At 41.3% G+C, this 18,776-nt stretch overlaps 1 protein-coding gene across 6 annotated transcripts in view; it reads left to right on the plus strand.

The window, feature by feature from the left end:
* The window catches only part of BTRC (beta-transducin repeat containing E3 ubiquitin protein ligase), a 116,831-nt gene extending 98,682 nt beyond the window's left edge, over positions 1-18,149 (plus strand). For all 6 annotated transcript variants that reach the window (XM_027738627.2, XM_027738629.2, XM_027738628.2 and 3 more), the window contains 9 exons: positions 3,309-3,405; positions 4,301-4,438; positions 4,916-5,034; positions 7,366-7,615; positions 8,279-8,397; positions 12,536-12,646; positions 13,254-13,332; positions 16,595-16,788; positions 17,810-18,149. In XM_027738627.2, the coding sequence (XP_027594428.1) occupies positions 3,309-3,405; positions 4,301-4,438; positions 4,916-5,034; positions 7,366-7,615; positions 8,279-8,397; positions 12,536-12,646; positions 13,254-13,332; positions 16,595-16,756 (1,075 nt within the window). In that variant the 3' untranslated portion in view covers positions 16,757-16,788; positions 17,810-18,149. The remainder of the gene's footprint in view (positions 1-3,308; positions 3,406-4,300; positions 4,439-4,915; positions 5,035-7,365; positions 7,616-8,278; positions 8,398-12,535; positions 12,647-13,253; positions 13,333-16,594; positions 16,789-17,809) is intronic.
* Positions 18,150-18,776: the final 627 nt, after the last annotated feature.

Below are 18,776 nucleotides of genomic sequence, written 5' to 3' on the forward strand. Positions count from 1 at the left end.
CAAGTTTGAAGCTGCTCTGCTAACATTTCATTAGAACTTTCTCTCTCAGGGGTATGTCCTTTAATACATAATTTTCTTTTCCAAGGGTGTCCCTAGGATGTTGGCAGAAAGGAAACTGGGTATGAATATTTCATAAACAAGATAAAAGTGACAGCTCAGGCATTTTGGTTGCTATTAAAAAGAAAAAGATACAGAGTTGCAAACAAAGACTCCTGGTCTATAGTTAATTTTGTTATACTGTTTGTCTCAGGAAGTAAAGGCAAGTAAATCAGGATTATGAGACATTCTTTAAAAATAAATACTATTTTGATCTGCTTCCAATAGTGCAATGTTTATAAAGAGTGTAAAATAAACACAAGCATAGCAGTGGTAACTTTTGCATTTCTTTTAGTGCCTTATTCTCTCTAGGACTTCCGTTTTCTCTTTGTATTGTTGAGGTCACAGTAAGTCCTAAGAGGACCTTGAGAGGTCATTTAGTCCCTCCTGTTTCCCATAGGGAGAGCCAGGTTTCTCTTCAGTCATCTCAGATGTTTGTCTTAACTTGTTCTTAAAAACCTTCACTGATGGAGATTCCCGAGCCATTGCTTGGAAAAGGAATTACACAGTATTTATTATTGTTGGGTATTTCTCCATTTTGTCTGGAATATTATGAATTTACTCTTGGCCTTCAAAGTGCCTGTAGCTTCTCTCAACTTTATCATTGGCCAGGTAATAAATGCATTCCCTGTTCCATTCTTTGTCATTAATGAAAATGCTCAATAATGACACATCTAGGACAGACTCCATGCAAGATCCCAGTTGCCATCCTGTTTGACAGTGCACCGTCGGGAAACTCTGCTTTCTAGCCATCTGTGTGTCTACCCTTGAGCTCTTCCAAGATGGTGCTTCTCTTGCTCAGTCTTAAGAGTAGCCTGTAAGAAGAAATTAGATCAATTTGACATGGTATATTCTGGATTAATCAGTGTTGCCTGCTCTTTGTCACGTTGTCATCATCTAGGCACTCATCTGACTGAGTATGTGCTCTAGAACAGCTAAACGGTCAAAGTTATTTGAGTCAGACAATCCACTATTTCCTTGGTGGACCTTATTCCCTTTTTTAAAATACAAGAGCTACATTTGTCTTTTTCCTGTTCTGTGGAGCTTTACCTATTCTCTACATCTTGTCATAGATCATAGCTGATAGTTCTCAAGTTGCTCCCTCCACACTCCACACTTTATGCTTGTGTTTATTTTACACTCCATTAGCACCAAGTGCTAATCATACAGACACAACATTTCTAAAAAACAATTGCAAAATTTTGCTTCTCCTCTCAAGGACAGTCTCCCCATTACTGCTTCTCTTCTTCAAGTTTACACTGGATTCTGGAGGTTGCTTTGATGCAACAGGAGCAAGTTGTGCTCAAGTGTTTCCTCTGGTTAGCTTTAGAAGATAGAACTGCGTGGTTAAGAGAGGCAGACAAGAAATATCCAATGCAATTGTATCTCTGCCACGTAGAGCTTTATAGCTTGTAATCAATGCTAACGCTGTACATGGCACAAGGAGATGACAAACTGAACAGTTCAGAAAGATAAATGACTGATGTTATTTGTTTACAGGTCCTCAATTTGCACATGGGCTGCCTGATTTCAGCATTTGCAGCTCATGGTTTACAACAGAAACCCCCCGTTCTGCAGCATGGCATCCTTCACTGACAGCTTGTCAGGGAGCAGGAAGGGTTACACAGATTTAGAGAAATATAAAACAGAAGCCCAAAATCTGGGCACAGTTGTGTCCATCTGATTGAATTGGCTGGTCATCAAAACCTGCAAACAATAGTTCCTTTTATCCCAGAGCTACAGCAAAACAGCTACTGGGATGCCGTGGAAATTCCAAACAGTCCTTTAGCTGAACAGTAAACAACTGACTCTACATGCAGCAAGGCAGGACTTTGTGTTACATTAGCTAGTAAAGTTAGAAACAATAGACAGGTTTTAGGCATATAGGCTTGTACACAGATTGTTGTAGACCTGCTCCAAGTGTTCCAGGATGTGTCCTAGATATTCTGTGTACCTCCAAAGCATTTTTCCTCTGCCTGAGCCAGTAACTTTAATTTTCATGAATGCACTTCCAGTCTGGATCACAGTAAATAGACAACCATCTATAGTTGGTGCTTTGTCTGCGTCTATGTGTTTGTTCCCATTTAAGTGTTTGCTGGTAGCTGTATTTGAAGAATTAGATGATTGCTCTGTCCAAAGTGGAAAGCACCTTTCTCTCAAGTTGTACGTAGAGTACTTTATTTAAAATAGTATCAAAAGTTCTTTTTTTGAGCATTTGTCATTTGGTTTATTCAGTCCTATAGTTTGCTACTGCTTTACAGCCTAAAAATTTAGTTCATTGTTGTGATCTCCCTGGTTCAAGTACATCAGGGCAGCTAATGTACAGTCTCTCAAATTAGTTTTGAGGTGTACAGTATGGAAAGGACAGGAAAGGAGTGTGCAAGGAAGTATTGAACAATTAATTATGCCGTAATGGAGTAAGGGAGGGAGAAGTGGAGAGCTCGCCCAGTGTAAACTCTGTGCCTCTGATGCCAGGATTACACTCAGAGGCATTTCTGCCTCTCTCCATTTTGTGAGGCATGTTGCCAGGCAGAACAGCAGTTAGTACGCCCATGGTGGGATTTACAAGCTTCCACACCGTGTTTGGTGGCTTCCTAACTTCAGGATGAGGAATTAAAGTTTTTTACACAGCAGGTAGTGATTGCCATTTACAGATTTTTTTGGTAGCAAAACTCTAGCTTGGGATATGAGTATTCCAAATCAGTGTTGAAATGAGGGAGGCACCACAGATGAAGTGTTGCTTACCAAAATACATTAGTAGCAGTAAAATGTCCAGGTACCCAAAGTGATACTGTTCCTGCTAATGCAGATAAAAGCTAACCTTGAATGCATAGTGAGTTTGAGTGTTCCTTGGCTTCTTTCATTTACTTTCTATGCTTTATTTCAAAGGTGACTTCTGATATGTGTATGTGTATTGCAGGCACAAGCCATTCTCAACTCTTACTGAGCTGAATGGGCCCATGTCCATAATAGAGAATGTATTTCCCTTACCTGAGTGACTAGACACAGATGTTTTTGCGGTATTTCAATGTTAAAATGCAACACTGACATGTTGCAGGACAAAGAAACAAGGAACCAGCCCATCTTATTGAGTGAATTAAGTTTAAATATGAATCTGTGCTTTCCAACAGTTGTTACCCATTTGTAAAATACCTTTCTTCAAAATGCTGAAGCATGATTTGTGTTCAGTGGAAGTGTTCTTTGTCTTTCAGGGGGCAATATCTATTTAAAAACAAACCTCCTGATGGAACTGCTCCACCCAACTCCTTCTACAGAGCACTTTATCCCAAAATTATACAGGACATAGAGGTAAGCTATCAGCTTCCAGATGTGGTGGTGGTTTGCTGTTGTCTTTTTGGTTTTGTTTTTTTCAAATGTCCCTGATTCATTCATGATGCTGAAATTCTGAGAATATTCCATTCTAATGAAATATGTCTTTAAATCCGATGTGTCTTTGTTTATCTGGAGTTTGTAGATCTGGGATAATTATATGAGGTCCCAGGCTTCGCTGCTCCTTTAGACAGAGGATGAGTTGGATTGTTCAGTGAGCTCTTGCAGGTGGAGTCTCTACACCTTGCACATCAAATGTCACAGCAGCACCATAATGTCTTAGTTTTCTCTGTTCCATGGTACTTTGCTCCACCCAGTGCAGATGAGACCTAATAAGCTGTTATGGAAAGATATCAAGAACTGAGCCAAGGAGAAAGTGCATTGCCTAAGACTGCAGTCCTAAGAGTCAGGGAAACAGGAAGCAACTGAGCATGGTTACCTTACTTTTAAAGTATGAGCAAAATGGCATGTTCTAGTTGTTTCCTAATGGCAAAAGCAGTGCTCAGGCACTGTTGTGATGAGTTTGTACAAGCACTTACAGCTCAACTGAGACATTCTCTTCAATTGTTTAGCTGTTGAGTCACAGGGGGTTAAAGGCTGGAGATAGAAAAAAGCGTTTAAGTTCCATTTTCCTCACCATTCCAGATAACATAGACCAGGTTAGCCATAAGATGTTTTCCAGGTATTTGTCTGTTTAATTGGTTTTATTACATGTGTTGCTTCTTCTGGAAAGTAGTTATGTCATTGTATGGGCCTGGTTGCAGGAAAAAGAGTGAAGAAAAGTGTCTGCTGTCTTCTCTGCCAAACAAAAAAAAAGGGGAAACAGTTCTGTGCTTTTTTTTTACATCTCATTTGTCTCCTGTCTCTCCTCAAGACAATAGAGTCAAACTGGCGGTGTGGAAGGCACAGTTTACAGAGGATCCACTGCCGAAGCGAGACAAGCAAAGGGGTTTATTGTTTACAGTATGATGATCAGAAGATAGTGAGTGGCCTACGAGACAATACTATCAAGGTGAGAATGCTCCATAATGGCATACTAGTGGTATGTGGTACCTATGCCATAAATAAGAGTGTCCTAATTTCAGTGACACCTACCCAATCTCTTGTTAGTAATCTAGCCTTCCCCTTCCCCCACCTCACACCTGCACAGCACGTATGCCTTTTTTATCTGGCTAGAGAGACCCTGTTTGCAGACAGACAGACTTTGCTAGCAGAGTTTTTGTTGATCAGTAATTACAGGCTATGTAATTACTAGGCCCTGTACCCTGATGAGAAGGGTAAAACTAATATTCATAGTAAAGCCAGTAATATCAAAGATATTAATCTGTTGCACCAAAGAGCCTGTAGAAGACTCTACAGGTGCCACTAAAGGTGTTCTAACTGCACTATTGATGGTGTGTTGTAGTAAAAAACAGATTAGTTAAACCAGTAAGTGCTGAAAGATGAAAACCTTACTGAGCTGTGTGGTTTTGAATGTTTGCTGTCTTAGATCTGGGATAAGAATACATTGGAATGCAAGCGAATTCTCACCGGACACACAGGTTCTGTCCTGTGCCTCCAGTATGATGAACGGGTGATCATTACTGGATCTTCAGACTCAACAGTCAGGTGTGTGCTTGTGATTTGGAGCTTTCTGTTTGCCTCTAAGGTTTTAACTCTGCAAAATGCTGAAATGGTCTCTTCTTAAATGTGTGCTGTTCAATCAGTTCCATGAAGTAGTTCAACATATTTGTTGAGCAGTGTGCTGTCCTTGTTTATCAGATGTCCCTGCAAATCGCTGTCAAGGAGAAATGAGAATCTAAGCAAAGGCCAGTCAAGGTCAAGCTGACTTAGGAAGGCCATCTGGCATTTCACCAAGGTTTTGCATGTTTTGACACTCCCTGAGAATGTTATAAATTCTCCTTGAGAATAGCTTTTTAAGAGATGAAGTTTTCAAAGCAAGTATGAAGGTTTCATCATCCATTCCCACTTAATTTTAACAAAATATATATGCCTAGATCTCCTATGACTTTAATTATATTTCAGCATGATGTTTCTTTTCATTCAGTCTTTCTAACCTCGCTTTCCTTCCAGTCTCCAGCAAAAGGCTGGACACCTCAGGGTAGCACTTGTAGTGCATGTCGTGCAGATTTGAAGTCCACTAGTCATATGACAGAATCCCAGAGAATGTAAGACCTGTCGTATAAATACAGGCACATATGAGTTAGTGAATTGCAATATGGACTTGGATGTGAAGGGGCAGGTCTGTCTTCTCCATGTTGTTATATATTCCCTCTTTGTCAGAGTGCAAACAATGCCCATGCAGTGAACTTGGAAACCAGAAAGCTGTGTTGGTGACCTTTTCTGAAGCTATTAGCATGTGTTCCCTATGGCTGCAAGCTCCTCATGGTTATCACTGTGCTTGTGTGTACACTACTACTGTTAATCTAATAATTTAATTACTGATGTGCTGCATGCAGTGTTGTGGTGCTGCTAAGTTTTGGGGTCCTGTCATTAGTAGGGATCCAGAATTTCGGCAGCATTGCCAAAAGAGACACCTGGAGATGGTGTAGGACAGTGTGGGAACTGCACCAGGCTAAACAGATCGCAAAAGGAGAGGCTGATTTCTGTAACAAGCACTATCATCTTCCGTATCAGGCCGGGCAGGCCAAATTGCAGACTGGCTACTTGCCCAGAAATACTTTGTTTCCCTATGTATCTATAAATGTTAGTGCAGACCCCAGAGGCACATAGGATGCATCGCTTTTATCCTTGTGTCTCCTCGGGAAGAGGGGCTTCATCCAATAGACAGTACAGATGGGCTCTTAATGCTTCTGGGATCTCAGGGATGCACTTGTCCAAAGAAGTCAGTGGGTCTCCAGCTCCTGTTCAGTTTGGCAACCCTGTCAGCAAACTGTTCGTATGTTAATGGCTCAGGTCTTTAGTTTTTTCTCCTTTGCATTTTGTAATTGAAATGCAGTTTTCTTTCTCATTTATAGTCCATAAGTTGATGCACTTCAGTCTCCCTAAGTTAGAAAATAAGACATTAGAAGTCTTTCCCACATCTTGCCTTTTCTTACTGCTTGCCTTATTGGCAGAGGAAAGTTTTAACTTCTGCAGTGTCTGATGTGCCTGATGATACAGCCATTTTCTACTCTCCTATAGTGTATTTGGGATACAGGTGTGACAGTGCCAAAAGAAATCTCTTTATGAAGGGTAGAAGTTTGCCAACAGAATAGCCCAAAAGAAACATTTTAAGGGCTTAAAATTGCATTTCGAATCCTAGAAGTTCTGTATGAAGATTTTATCTAATGTGCATCTTAAATTATCATTCAGTTGAAACAGTTGGTTCCAATAACATTAAGTTGACATAAATGCTGTGTCTTAATTTGGATATTCAGCACATTCCTGGAATGTTGCTGTGTGCCAGATGCACCTTAAGAAAAATGCAATTCATTGTGCAACTTGTGGCAATTACTCATATTTGTTTGAAAAGAATTGTCTTTCCTGCTTCTGTATAAATTATCCCTTGAGCTGGTAATCCTGTGAGAGTGGTCAAAAATTAAACCTGTCACTGAACTTGCTTCTCCACATTGACTGGAAATGAAACTATGGTAGGCTGACACAACCAGGAAACATCGGCCTTTAAGACCATCAGTCTTCTACCTTTCCTCAGCTCTAAATTAAAGAATGCTCTTTTCCTGGGTGGGTTATTTTTATGGTATTAACTTCATTGCAGGGTTTTTGGCTTCTGGACTTCCTCAATGTACGCATAATCAATAGGTTTATATAATACATTTTTTAATGAACTATTTAATAGATGTAGGTATAACCTGTGATGTTTGCTTCTCTAATATCACTAGAGAGTCAATTACCTCTCCCCATCCCTCTCTTGGCCTGCAGAAAATGCACTGTGCAGGTTTTTAACTCTTTTCTCTGGTTTGAAATCTGAAACTGCAGAGTGTGGGACGTGAATGCAGGCGAGATGCTGAACACACTGATCCACCACTGCGAGGCCGTGCTGCACCTGCGCTTCAATAACGGCATGATGGTGACATGTTCCAAAGACCGTTCCATCGCCGTGTGGGACATGGCTTCACCAACGGACATCACCCTGAGGAGGGTGCTAGTAGGGCACCGAGCTGCTGTCAACGTAGTGGACTTTGATGACAAGTACATTGTATCAGCATCAGGTGACAGAACTATAAAGGTGAGGTGTTTCAGAGGCTTTTTATTTGCAGCACTGGGGTATTTATTAATGAAGAACAGTAACCAGACAGGGAAGATGGTCCTTGGCCATTATTACCCCGATCTTCCTTTAGAAGCAGTATTCTTCCTGCTGCTTATTTCCACTTGTCCCTCCTCTCTTGAGCTTGCACAACTCGTTTACAGAGCTGTATGGCAAATCAGATCCAGGTACAGAGGCAGTTGAAAAAGAAATTTTTTTCTGTGTTCTTTTTCGACTTGACCACTTTCATAATCTGTTTCAGCATCAGTCATTCAATAGTTGTCAGAGGGCAGCATGGGCACAAAAGCGAAGGTGAGTGGATAGGAGTCACTTAAGCGTTACTGCTGTGATCCCAATCTGCAGTATTAAATGTCAGGAAAATGAAGATCATGTGTAGACTAAATCATAGCCAAAGAGTGCTATTTCTGGTGTGGCAAAAATCTTCTGTGTACAGTGACCCAAACTGCTAACAATTGCAGACTATAATCACAAGTCATCAGAGGGGTGATTTTCCCAGTCTTAATGGTAGCCTCTTCAATTAAGAACATTCTGGATGCATCTATAAATCATACAGACACCATCTTTTGTTAGTCTCTTCTTAATAATTTTGTCTCTGTGTGGTTCCCTCCTCCCTTCCTGTCACAGGTATGGAACACTAGTACCTGCGAATTTGTGCGCACCTTAAATGGCCACAAACGAGGCATTGCATGTCTGCAGTACAGAGACAGGCTAGTAGTGAGCGGCTCTTCAGATAATACTATCAGGTGAGAGACACACTCCCCATCGCAGAGTTATGTGCAAGCACGTTGTCTCTGATTCACTGGGATGTGCAGAGGTTAGGCAACTGAAGTGCTCTGTACCCTTGTCAACTTTGAAATATGCTTTCTTTGGTATAGAACATTGGGAACTACTGGAAAGAGATATTAGAAGCCTGTTTTACTGTGTTGTCTTTCATCCTCAGCATCTCAAGAGTCCCATACTAATCAACAAGTTGCATTGCTCTGACAATTCTGGTGTATGAAAGAGCTGGCAAGTACCACTTTCTGTGATGTCCTCTTGTGATATTTTAATTGGGCTATGTGTCTAGTTAAAGGGGTCAGATTTGCAGTAAGAGGCATTTAATCCTCTGCAGAAATCCTCCTGGGCTCTCGCCAAACTCTTCTTATGGTACTTGGCACCTGGTTAAGTTTGGAACAGCTGGTTTAGAGCATGAAGTTCAGTTTGCTGCCTTTTGCACTTCTCCAGCTGCCCTGGTTGCAATCTGAGATTTAACTCTTTCTGGTATCATGAGCCAGGATTTCTCCCTACATCCTGCAGCTGCTGGCAGAGGGATGTCCCATGAATTTCGGGGTACATGGAACAAGCTTGAATAATAGTTTACGTGATGTAGGAAAATGCCTCTGTCATGGAAATGGGACGAAGAGCAACCTCCCTTTTGTCCTTGTCATCTCTTTAAATAATTGTCTGCTTTCTGATAAAACTTGAAAGCTGGACGGTATGAGCAAAAACCCTTCATATGTCAGTAATAATTTCTCCTTGGTGAGAACGATTTATGCTATTGCTATTGCAAGCCTGTGGACTTGGCTTGCAACACACTGCCTCTCCCTGCTTTGCATTCTGTAGGAAGATGGTGGTCCTTTGGTTGACATCACAGGTCATTGTGCCAGATTTTAGTATAGGGCTGTCTGAGAGCATGACCAGAAGAGCTGGAACTTCCATCTCTTAATCACGGGGGAAAAGGTATTATAGGCATTGTGTAAGAGCAACACCACTTAGATGTGGTGAGAACTACTCTTCAAATAGAAAAAATAACCCTCTGCAGTTGTACTGTGAAACTTGGTCTCAGAAGTAGAGTAAGAAATAGTTAAATATTGCAGCAGTTAGGGAAGGATCTAAAATATGACTTGCAATGCTAATAAAAATAAATGTCAAGATAGTGATAATGCTAAAGAGGAATACTGTTACTTTTATGCTTACATTGGACAAAATCCCTAGTTGACAGATAAATTGTGCTAGAATTTCAGGAATGTCAGCAGTGAATCTTAATGGAAGTCGAGTTTAGCAGCAGTGTGGGCAAGGCAAAGGACTTACCTGGTCACACACTTTTCTCCCAACCATTAGCAAAGGACACAAGTCAGTGGAAGGGTGATAAAGAAAGGGCAGGTTTCTGAGTCATCATTGTGGGTGGCTTGGTGATTTCTATGTTTGATTTGAATTCACTGTGAAATGCCAGATGTTGTGTGTTGGCCTTTAGGAGAGGCTGATACAGAACTTAAAAGTTCATCATCCCTCAGTTGCAGGGAAACTTTTTTTCCAAAAGATGACTGTGATTTCTAGTTTTGCAACTGCAAACGTAAGGACATGTGAAGTAGCTGAGAAATCAGTGTCTTTCTTCTGTAGGGAGACTCCAAATATAAAAATTATTTGGGTTTTGTTTTAGGCCAGAAATTTCACCAGTGTAAGAGGACACAGCTACATAGACATCACTATCATTGTGCTGATTTCCACCTGCTAAAAAGTGGTCCATCGAGTTTAATCCAAGCATCTAGGGCCGAAGTTCCTAATTGCTACAGGCAAGCATTGTGTAGGAAAAAAAGGAACCAGAGAATTTAGGGCAAGAAAATAGAATCAGACTTTTAACATCTTGTGTTAATTTTTAAATGAGTGGTTGGTTTGCATGTGTGTATTCTAGTTCCAATGTGTGCATTCCTATGTCTGCTACTGATCTGTTTAGACTACAGCATTCTCTTTAAGAGATGGGGATTCAGGCTCACCTGCCTTCTGTACATCTTTCAGCTCTGCCAGGACTTCAAGTGAATTAAAGGCTGGGATAATTGAAGACCTCGCTCTACTTCTAGAAATTCTCCCAAAATTGTAGGAAGGAAGAGTGCATAAAATTTTTTTAGTTAGTTCTCAAGCCTTAAGATTAGTTCTTTTACTATTTGTTCCTTTGATTATTTAAAGAAGTAGACATTTGAGAAGCTTATCAAATCTGGGAGTTACCCTTGGCACCAACTGTGCTAGGAAACTCTGCTCTTAATAGCAGTTATCACCTTTGTACATGAAGGCCCATTCCCCATGTGACTGGGGACATGATCACCTCTTCTAATCCCATTCAGATTCAGGTAAAACCTCAAACTGGGACCTGAAAAAGGCCTGAATTAGTGTGATGCAGACTCCCAGAGCTGCTGGCAATCTCAGGATTGATGGCAAGGAATGGAAACACATGGCGCAAAAGTTCCTGGCACAGGATTGCTCTTCAAACCTTTCTGCACCAGTTAATCTCTGGCATTGTCCATCCTTGAGAGACTTAATGCTCTCTGACCAGCCAGAGTGCCTTTGGCTGACCTTTGCCATGAAGTTGCTTGCTCTGACCTTGACTGGTGTGCTGTACTCATGTGAAACCATTGGGGTCTTCACAGATTCCTGAGAGATCAACTTTACAGAATTACCTTGTGCTCCTTGTTGGCTTCAAACATGTGCATAGACAAATCCTTTCCCAGTTCTACAGTTACAAAAGAGTTCTGTTCATTCCTGTTGTCCAAAGTTGAGAGCAGCTTGTTGTAGCAAGACAGGTGCAATCATTGTCCACCAACCTTGGGCACATATCACCTGGATCTGGATTATTCCCTGGGGGACCTCAGGAGTAAAATATGTGGGGGTGGTTTATCTCTCAAGCGAAGTGACCTGACCCCTCAGCAGCTGTGCTGCTTCAAGACGTGTCACCCAGAGAAATTCCGCAACCCCCCCCTATTTCTCACTTCTGTGGAAAACATGTCAGTCTAAAGGCTTATGAATAAGCATTTAAAAACATTTGTGGCTGCTTGCTTTCCCCTAAGTGTCTGGGAGCTGCAGCAGTGCTCTATGAACAACTCTATAGAATACATGTCAAAGAATTTTAGTTCTTGTAGGCAAATAATCTTTCTTGATCCATGATAGTTGGGAGCCATGTCAAAGAGCTGACAAGAGCATGGAAAAAAATAGACTTACTTCATAACTGTTCGTAGCATTTCTTAACTGTTTTTTAAGGTACTGTGTAAGTGTAAAAATTAATATATTTTAATTTATTCTCCATGCTCAAAATCCATCTCAAAGGTCAAAACTCTGGGATATTTACAGTTGAGAGAATAATGTGTTGCTGGGTCTCTTACTGATATACTGTATGCTGGTTTGGGTGACAGAACTTTTCTAAAATTTTATTATTAGAAACAGTTCACAGAGAGCCACAGAAATTATTTGAGAGCAAGAAGAAAGTGCACTACAAAAGAATAAACATAGATTGTCCATTTTAGCTTATGCATAAGGTGACCAGATTACAGAGTAAACATACCTTCAGTGGGAAAAATGACAAATTAAAAGGGCTTGTTTATTCTTGTACCTTTCACCACTGTATTGATGACTTCGTTTGTCCGATGATAGTCTCCAAATCAGAAACAGGCATGTAGGGGAGCAGAAAGGGACACATGCCCTGTGAAGGTGATATTATCAATTGAAACAAGATGCCAGGGGGATTGGTAAATCTCCTTCTCTTAACATCTTAAAATCATGGCAGGACACTGTCATGAAAAATGAACCCCAGTAAAATAAAGTGAGGCTCACTGTGAAGATAACTGGGAGATACCTTGTGTACCTTACTACAGCACTAGATAACAGACACAACTGGTCTCTGAGTCACTTCCCGTGTGATACTGTAACATGACAGGGTCATGTTGAAAAGCATGCATCCACTTAACAGGAAAAGGAGTTATGAATGTAGTTTGTTTCTTCTATGTTGTTTCTTCTTTGTTGTTTCATCATAATCTTTATTTCCAAGTTTCCATTAACTACAAGCAAAGACCGAATGTTTAGTTACAATGATAAGGTATTAAAAAATTCTAATTGCTTCTTTGTACTCTCTTCCAGGCTGTGGGATATCGAGTGTGGGGCATGTTTACGAGTACTGGAAGGCCATGAAGAGTTGGTGAGATGCATACGCTTTGATAACAAGAGGATAGTCAGTGGGGCATATGATGGGTGAGGTTATCAGTGCAGTCAGTGCTTTGCATCTTCCTGTCTGTCTCAGTGTCTCCCATCCCACTTTGCTGCATCTTCCCTATAAATATTAGATTCTCTGTCTGCCATACTAAGAAGACCTTTTCATGGCCAGTTAATCAGGACCATGCTACAAAGCATAGCTTTTGTTCTTCTTTTGAAACAAGTCCATGTGATTTGATGTATGTTGTCCAGTTCTTTTGGTTGTAAGAATATCTGACCGACTCAACCTGAAAGCTCTTCTAGCTCAGCCACTCATAAGAACCATCTTTCCCATCTGTGATTATGTCTGCTGGACCATTTGCTGTTACAAACTAGTTGTCTGCACGCCCATGTTTCTGTTAGTTGTTGCCACCTGCTTTTTATGTTTTACTTTGTTGACAGCTTATTTTTTTCTCCCATTAAACTCTATAAGCTTTACGAAGGGGAAATTCAAGAACCAAGTCTGAAGAGCAGAAAGATTGCTATACTTTTCCTTAAACTGGTGTATTAGCTGAGTTGTACTAACAGTTATGTTTGTTTTTTTTTTGAGTACTTGCTCTTTTCTCTTTAACAGAGCTGTGGTGTTTGTCTATTTTTTCACTACTAGGAAAATTAAAGTATGGGATCTTGTGGCTGCTTTGGACCCCCGTGCTCCAGCAGGGACCCTCTGCTTGCGAACCCTTGTGGTAAGAGCTTTTGGTAGGGGTGTTGGAAAAAGTGTCCTTGATCAGGGCTATCTTGAGCCATGAAAACTCAGGTAATTTAGCCTCAGTCTGCAGGATCTAGAAATATTTCCGAAGGGTCTGGCTTTTTTTATGCGTCCAGCTTTTTTTAATGTTGCAAGCTATAAAGCATTAAAAGTTAGAACTTCTGGAGTTTTCACTCACTTTTTTGCAGTTTTATTCTGTGATTTGAAGTTTATAACTGAATCCATTTTTGAGAATGTCCTTCTTGGAATCCATGTGCCAGTGGGTTTACTTTACCCTGTGTGTACCTGATGAGGTAGTATTAAGTTGTCTGAATTGTTAACATGCAGTTTCTTGAAGAAAAATACTACATTCCCAATCTGAAGAGCAGGAACAAAGACACCCTTGTGATTGATTTTAACCGGCTTTTGGGTGTTAAAGGAAAAAGCAGGTAAGGACTGGAACAAACAGTGAAATTGCCTTAGCCTTAAACAGCAACTACTATTTTTGTGCCGTCCACTAGTTTTTAGTACAGGTCTGATGATGGTGTGGTTAAAATGCCATTGTGTGAGTGTTAACAGCATTCACAGTCATGCTTAACAGTGGCTCTGCACTGGTCTTACAGTAATGTGGGAAAGGTGTGAAAAAATGACAGTACAGTCAAGGCCATGGGATGGTTCCTGTAAGTGTCCCTCCACCACATTTAACCCAAAAAACAGGCACTGTTGCTGGGGATAAAGGAAGATTTCAACCAGTACCAAATTCTCCTTGAAAAAGAAGTACTAAATATTTCTATTTCTTAACTAGAAAATGTCGTTTGGGCAGTGCTTGGGTTGGTATGTTAGACCTTTTCCTGCTGTGGCACATGAGTGTAGTCTGCTCTAAACCAGGATCATACCAAGGCTGTCTGATTCTCTAAAAGTGTTTCTCACCCACTGAGCTGTGCTGGCTGACCTTCTGCACACTCATCCACCACCTGAATTGCTACTGTTGCTATAGATTTTGCTGAAATATTTACTTCACATTTGATGCAGGCTGTGAGGGTTACTGGGACTCAGCTGACAGGCAGTAGATCATTAAGCCATGCTAACTCTTTTCCAGTCATGTATTTGGACCTCAGCTGCAGAGTAAGAGTCCTTGAGTGCCTTGGATGCCTGCAGGTACTATGTTGAAACACCTTCATGTTAGCCAAATAGAACTGCAAATAGTATCATGGCTGAAATCCAGAAAACCCCTTTGTCATTGGCCACCCAGTTCCAAACTATGAAAGAACTCAGTGCCTATGAGCACATATCCTGAGAGTCTTCAGCTTGGTATTAGTAGTGTTCCTACTCCAACCTGAGACAAATGTGTGCCAACTAACCTGTGGACTTAATTTAACTGGTGTGATTTCCCCTGCATTTTCCAGCAGTGGACAGCCAAAGTGCCCCAGCTAATTATATTATAAATCAGAAGTGGTAGGATGGAAACGCTGTAGGAATCTCAACACATGGATACTCATAAATCCCTGTTTGATAGCAATAGAGGAGACCAAAAGAGGAGTGGGGAGCAAAGGAAGCTGTTGTGGTGCTTTTAGACTTTTATGACTACAGGGTGTCCTTATACCCACTTGCCCATGGTTTGTTTTTTTTTTTCCTCTCTCCTCGTCCTCCAAAATTAAACCTGGCTGCACAATGAACATCATGAGTCTCCTGCTGCTTGTGTTCAATTTTCAAACAGTAGGAGGAAAGTGCACAGATAACAAATGTTCGCTGCATGCCAGGTCCCTTCCAGTTTTGTCTTCCGTTAGCTGGAATGGTGGCCACAGGAATTTGACAGACGCTTTCCATGCACAGAATAAACACACAGTTCAGCTTTCCTTACGACCTAGACAGTCCAGGTAGGGCAGCCCTACTTAGCCCACAATGACAGGGATCACAAAGGGAGTTTTGGAAACGGGTTTTGAAAGTCTCTCTCTCTCTCACTGTCTCTATAAGCAATCCAGCAGTGGATCTGACTGTTGTAGTGATACTTTTTAGCAAGAACTTCTTTACTGCTACAACACAAACTCTGGAAAAACACTTCTTTGTAGAGTAGCTGAGAAGATAGAAACTCATGAGGTATGAGTTTATAAGACAAATTTGAGTTATAGTTAGAAGATCAGAAAGATTCCATTGATTAGAAATATTTAAAAATTTATCTTAAAACTAGAATCACACTGTGTGTGATTATTTTCAGATAATTTCAATTTAAAGATTTAGAAATTCACTTTTAAGCAGCTGTTGCACTTTGCAAACCGAGCTGTATTTTTGTAGTCCTGTTGTATAAGACAAAAGTTTCCCATTTAGTAACTAACAATTCTCTTTCACCTAAATGTTTGAGAAACCTGTGGTTTTAGTATTAAAGTATTTTAAGACAAGTTTTTTTCCTGACCCTCAGCGCCTTTCAGTGTGTAAGCATTAAAGAGAAGTGTGTATTGATGGAAGAGATAGGGCTCACCCTGGTTGCACAGTTCCTGTTCCCTGCTGACCGAGGAGGAGGCCACTAGTCTTGCAGCAGTGTAAGCACCAAGAGAAAATAAGTAACACAAAATGGAAAGCATAGTGGATTTGCTATGTGATATCCAAGATCTTGCCATTGCCTCCTGTTAATTATAATCTGAACTCTTGCCAAATCGTCATGCTATCTCCACTCAGCCTTGGAGCAGAATGCAAACTGCCTATAAAGAACGCCCTTTCTAGTTCATATTTTTAGAACTGCTTAAGAGGAATTATTACTGTGTCACTGGACTTTACAACAGGCTCCTTAGTGTCCTCCAGTGTTAAGCTCTTTCCTCTTCAGCAGTGGCAATGGTGCCAAGTTGTGAATGCAAAGTTGTCATCTCTTCCTCTGTAAGCTAGTGCATCTGGGAATGCTGTAATTTCAGGAATGAGTTTTGCCATGGAAAAAGGAAGACAGTGCACTTGTCAGTCCTGCCAGACAGAATTGCGTGGTGGAGAGAGTTTGGTTTGTTTTGCACAGTGTGTATCCAGTATTGGGATTTAAGGAGTAGCAGGACAACTGTAATATAAACTTCCTGCAAGCCAAGTACTCAGATATAGCAAACACTTTTCACTGAGAGAGTGTTATTTATGCTCTGTGATCATGATGCACAGTGTGTTATGTGGGGTTTACTGAGAAATTAATGTAATACTAGAATCAAGCCCAAGTTCATATTCCCTCCTTCATCCCAGGTGCCAACTAGTTTGCAAGGTAACATGCTGTGTCTCCCACTTGCATTTAGGAGCATTCTGGAAGAGTCTTTCGACTTCAGTTTGACGAGTTCCAGATTGTCAGCAGCTCACATGATGACACCATCCTCATCTGGGATTTTCTGAATGACCCAGCTGCCCAAGCAGAATCCACTCGTTCCCCGTCCAGAACATACACCTACATCTCCAGATAAATAACACTACACTGTACCTCACACTCGCACAGGTAAAAAAAAAATTAAAAAATAAAAGGAGGCTCAAAGGAGAACACTGGATGTAGCACAAGCATGCTGCTTGAATAATTATTTGGGTCTATCAGTATTTCTTATCTTGGTTGTACAGTAATTACAGTGTCCTGTAAAAGGACAAGAATGGTTTTGATACCTTAGAATAGGAACTTTATTTTAGGATTTGTGGCATGTGGCACCTATGACTTCCCCCAGAGAACTCCTCCTCCTCTGTCCATCATCATCAATAATTAAATCAGCTATCACTGCTGTCCAGAAGGAAGAAGGGTTTCTGCAGAGCGAGTAGAGCAGCTGCTGCCTAACAAGGGGATGCAGATGGCCTGACCCTGGGCAGTTGTCACCAAGCAGGAGGGTTTTGCCAAGAAGCGTCAGCTTTATTCCCTCCCTCGGAAGTGGTGACCATTCTCCTCACACTGCAGCAAGCTGATTCAAGATTACAGTTTGGCTAGGGGAGGAGACAGTGAGGAACAAGCCCAGGCAAATTTAATCAAGATGCATCAACGTGCAAAATAATTTACTGATAGGGCCTAGCCCTCGTTCTCTCTCACACAGCAGAGCTGTTAAATTGTTCATATCAGAGCCTGGCTGGTTTGCTTACCCTTTTGTCTTTGGTGATCACAGTGTGGGGAGGACATAATGTTTCATAGGTCCGGGTCAGTTGTAGAGTGAATTTGATATATATGAGTGAAGTGGGATAGCATGATTGCTTGCTTGGGTGGGTACATGCACAATTACTGTTAATAGCTTGAGAAAAATGGCAGAAGAACTAACAGGCTTCTGCAAAGGCGTTTCCACAGTGACATTTTCCCATGAAAATGCTCTGTCATGGGGCACGTCCTGGATCCTGTTTGATTGGTAACTGTACGGTGGTGCTCCAGACCTGTCAGATCAGCTTTCTTGATTTTCTCAAACACTCTGGTCAATCAGATGTTCTTTTAAATCATTAAAAGATTTAGTACGAATGGGGTTTGTTTGGTTTGTTCTGTTTTTCGTTCCCAGGACTCATTTAAGCTGCAGTATTTAAATGCCAGGACAAAAGAACTATCCACGTAACCAATACTTGCTGAAGAGAGAGGCTCTCAGACTTGTTTCTGGAACAAAGTTGGCATGCGGTTGATCTCAGACAGGGTCTACTCAGCGCGGCTGACTGCTAAAGTGCTGCTATATCAGAAGATGACTTTTATCTTTCATGAACAGTTAACATTTTTAAACCTTCCCATCCCTCTCCTCCCTGATCCCCCTCTTCATGTTCACTCTGCTTCCCTTTACCCTGTTTGGTTCCCCTCCAAACCCAGTCACAGATGTCCTATGAATATATTTAAGATGTTGCCAGAATGTGTTGCTTTGCTGTTAAGCAGAAGACTTATAGCCACAGCGCATCCTACTGAGAGTCACTTCAGGGTGGGTGGGAGGGTGGGTGGGGAGAAGGCTGCTACTGTCGGACTGAAATCAATATCCATTGCTAGGCCTTTGAAAAAGCATTCAGCTCTGAAGAGCAACAGAAACAAAGCAGCCAGACTATCACCCTCCCCCCCCAAACCCAGCTTCCCTGTGGCTTTTGGCTGTTCTGACTGCAAACTTATTTTTTTGTGGAGAGAGGACCCTTGAAATTTGACTATTATGAGCCAAACCAGTCTCTTTCCTCTCCTGCCTGCTATGCTAACCCTTTGGAAGCTGGATGTGTATTGTAATCTCCCTTAACATCTGCTCGTTTGGGGAATGCTAATCAATGAAAAGTTAAGCTCTATTCTGCCAAAGTCCCAAGCATGATGGGCTGGGGCTGAGATCCTGTCCACCCCTACCCCAGGTGAAATGTTGGCCCAGGACAGTATTTCACTAGCAAAGAGATTGCGTGTACCATCTTCCTCCTGCTGTTCTCCCTGGAGACAGTATGTTGCTGATGACTTATGAATTATTCTGTAAATTGGGGAAAGTTTGAGGCTGTGGTGAGAAGGAAAGCTGGGCA

The sequence above is a fragment of the Pipra filicauda genome, unplaced genomic scaffold (genome assembly GCF_003945595.2).
Source record: "Pipra filicauda isolate LSUMZ 115617 unplaced genomic scaffold, ASM394559v2 scaffold85_size2586006_pilon, whole genome shotgun sequence".
Taxonomy (NCBI): Eukaryota; Metazoa; Chordata; class Aves; order Passeriformes; family Pipridae; genus Pipra; species Pipra filicauda.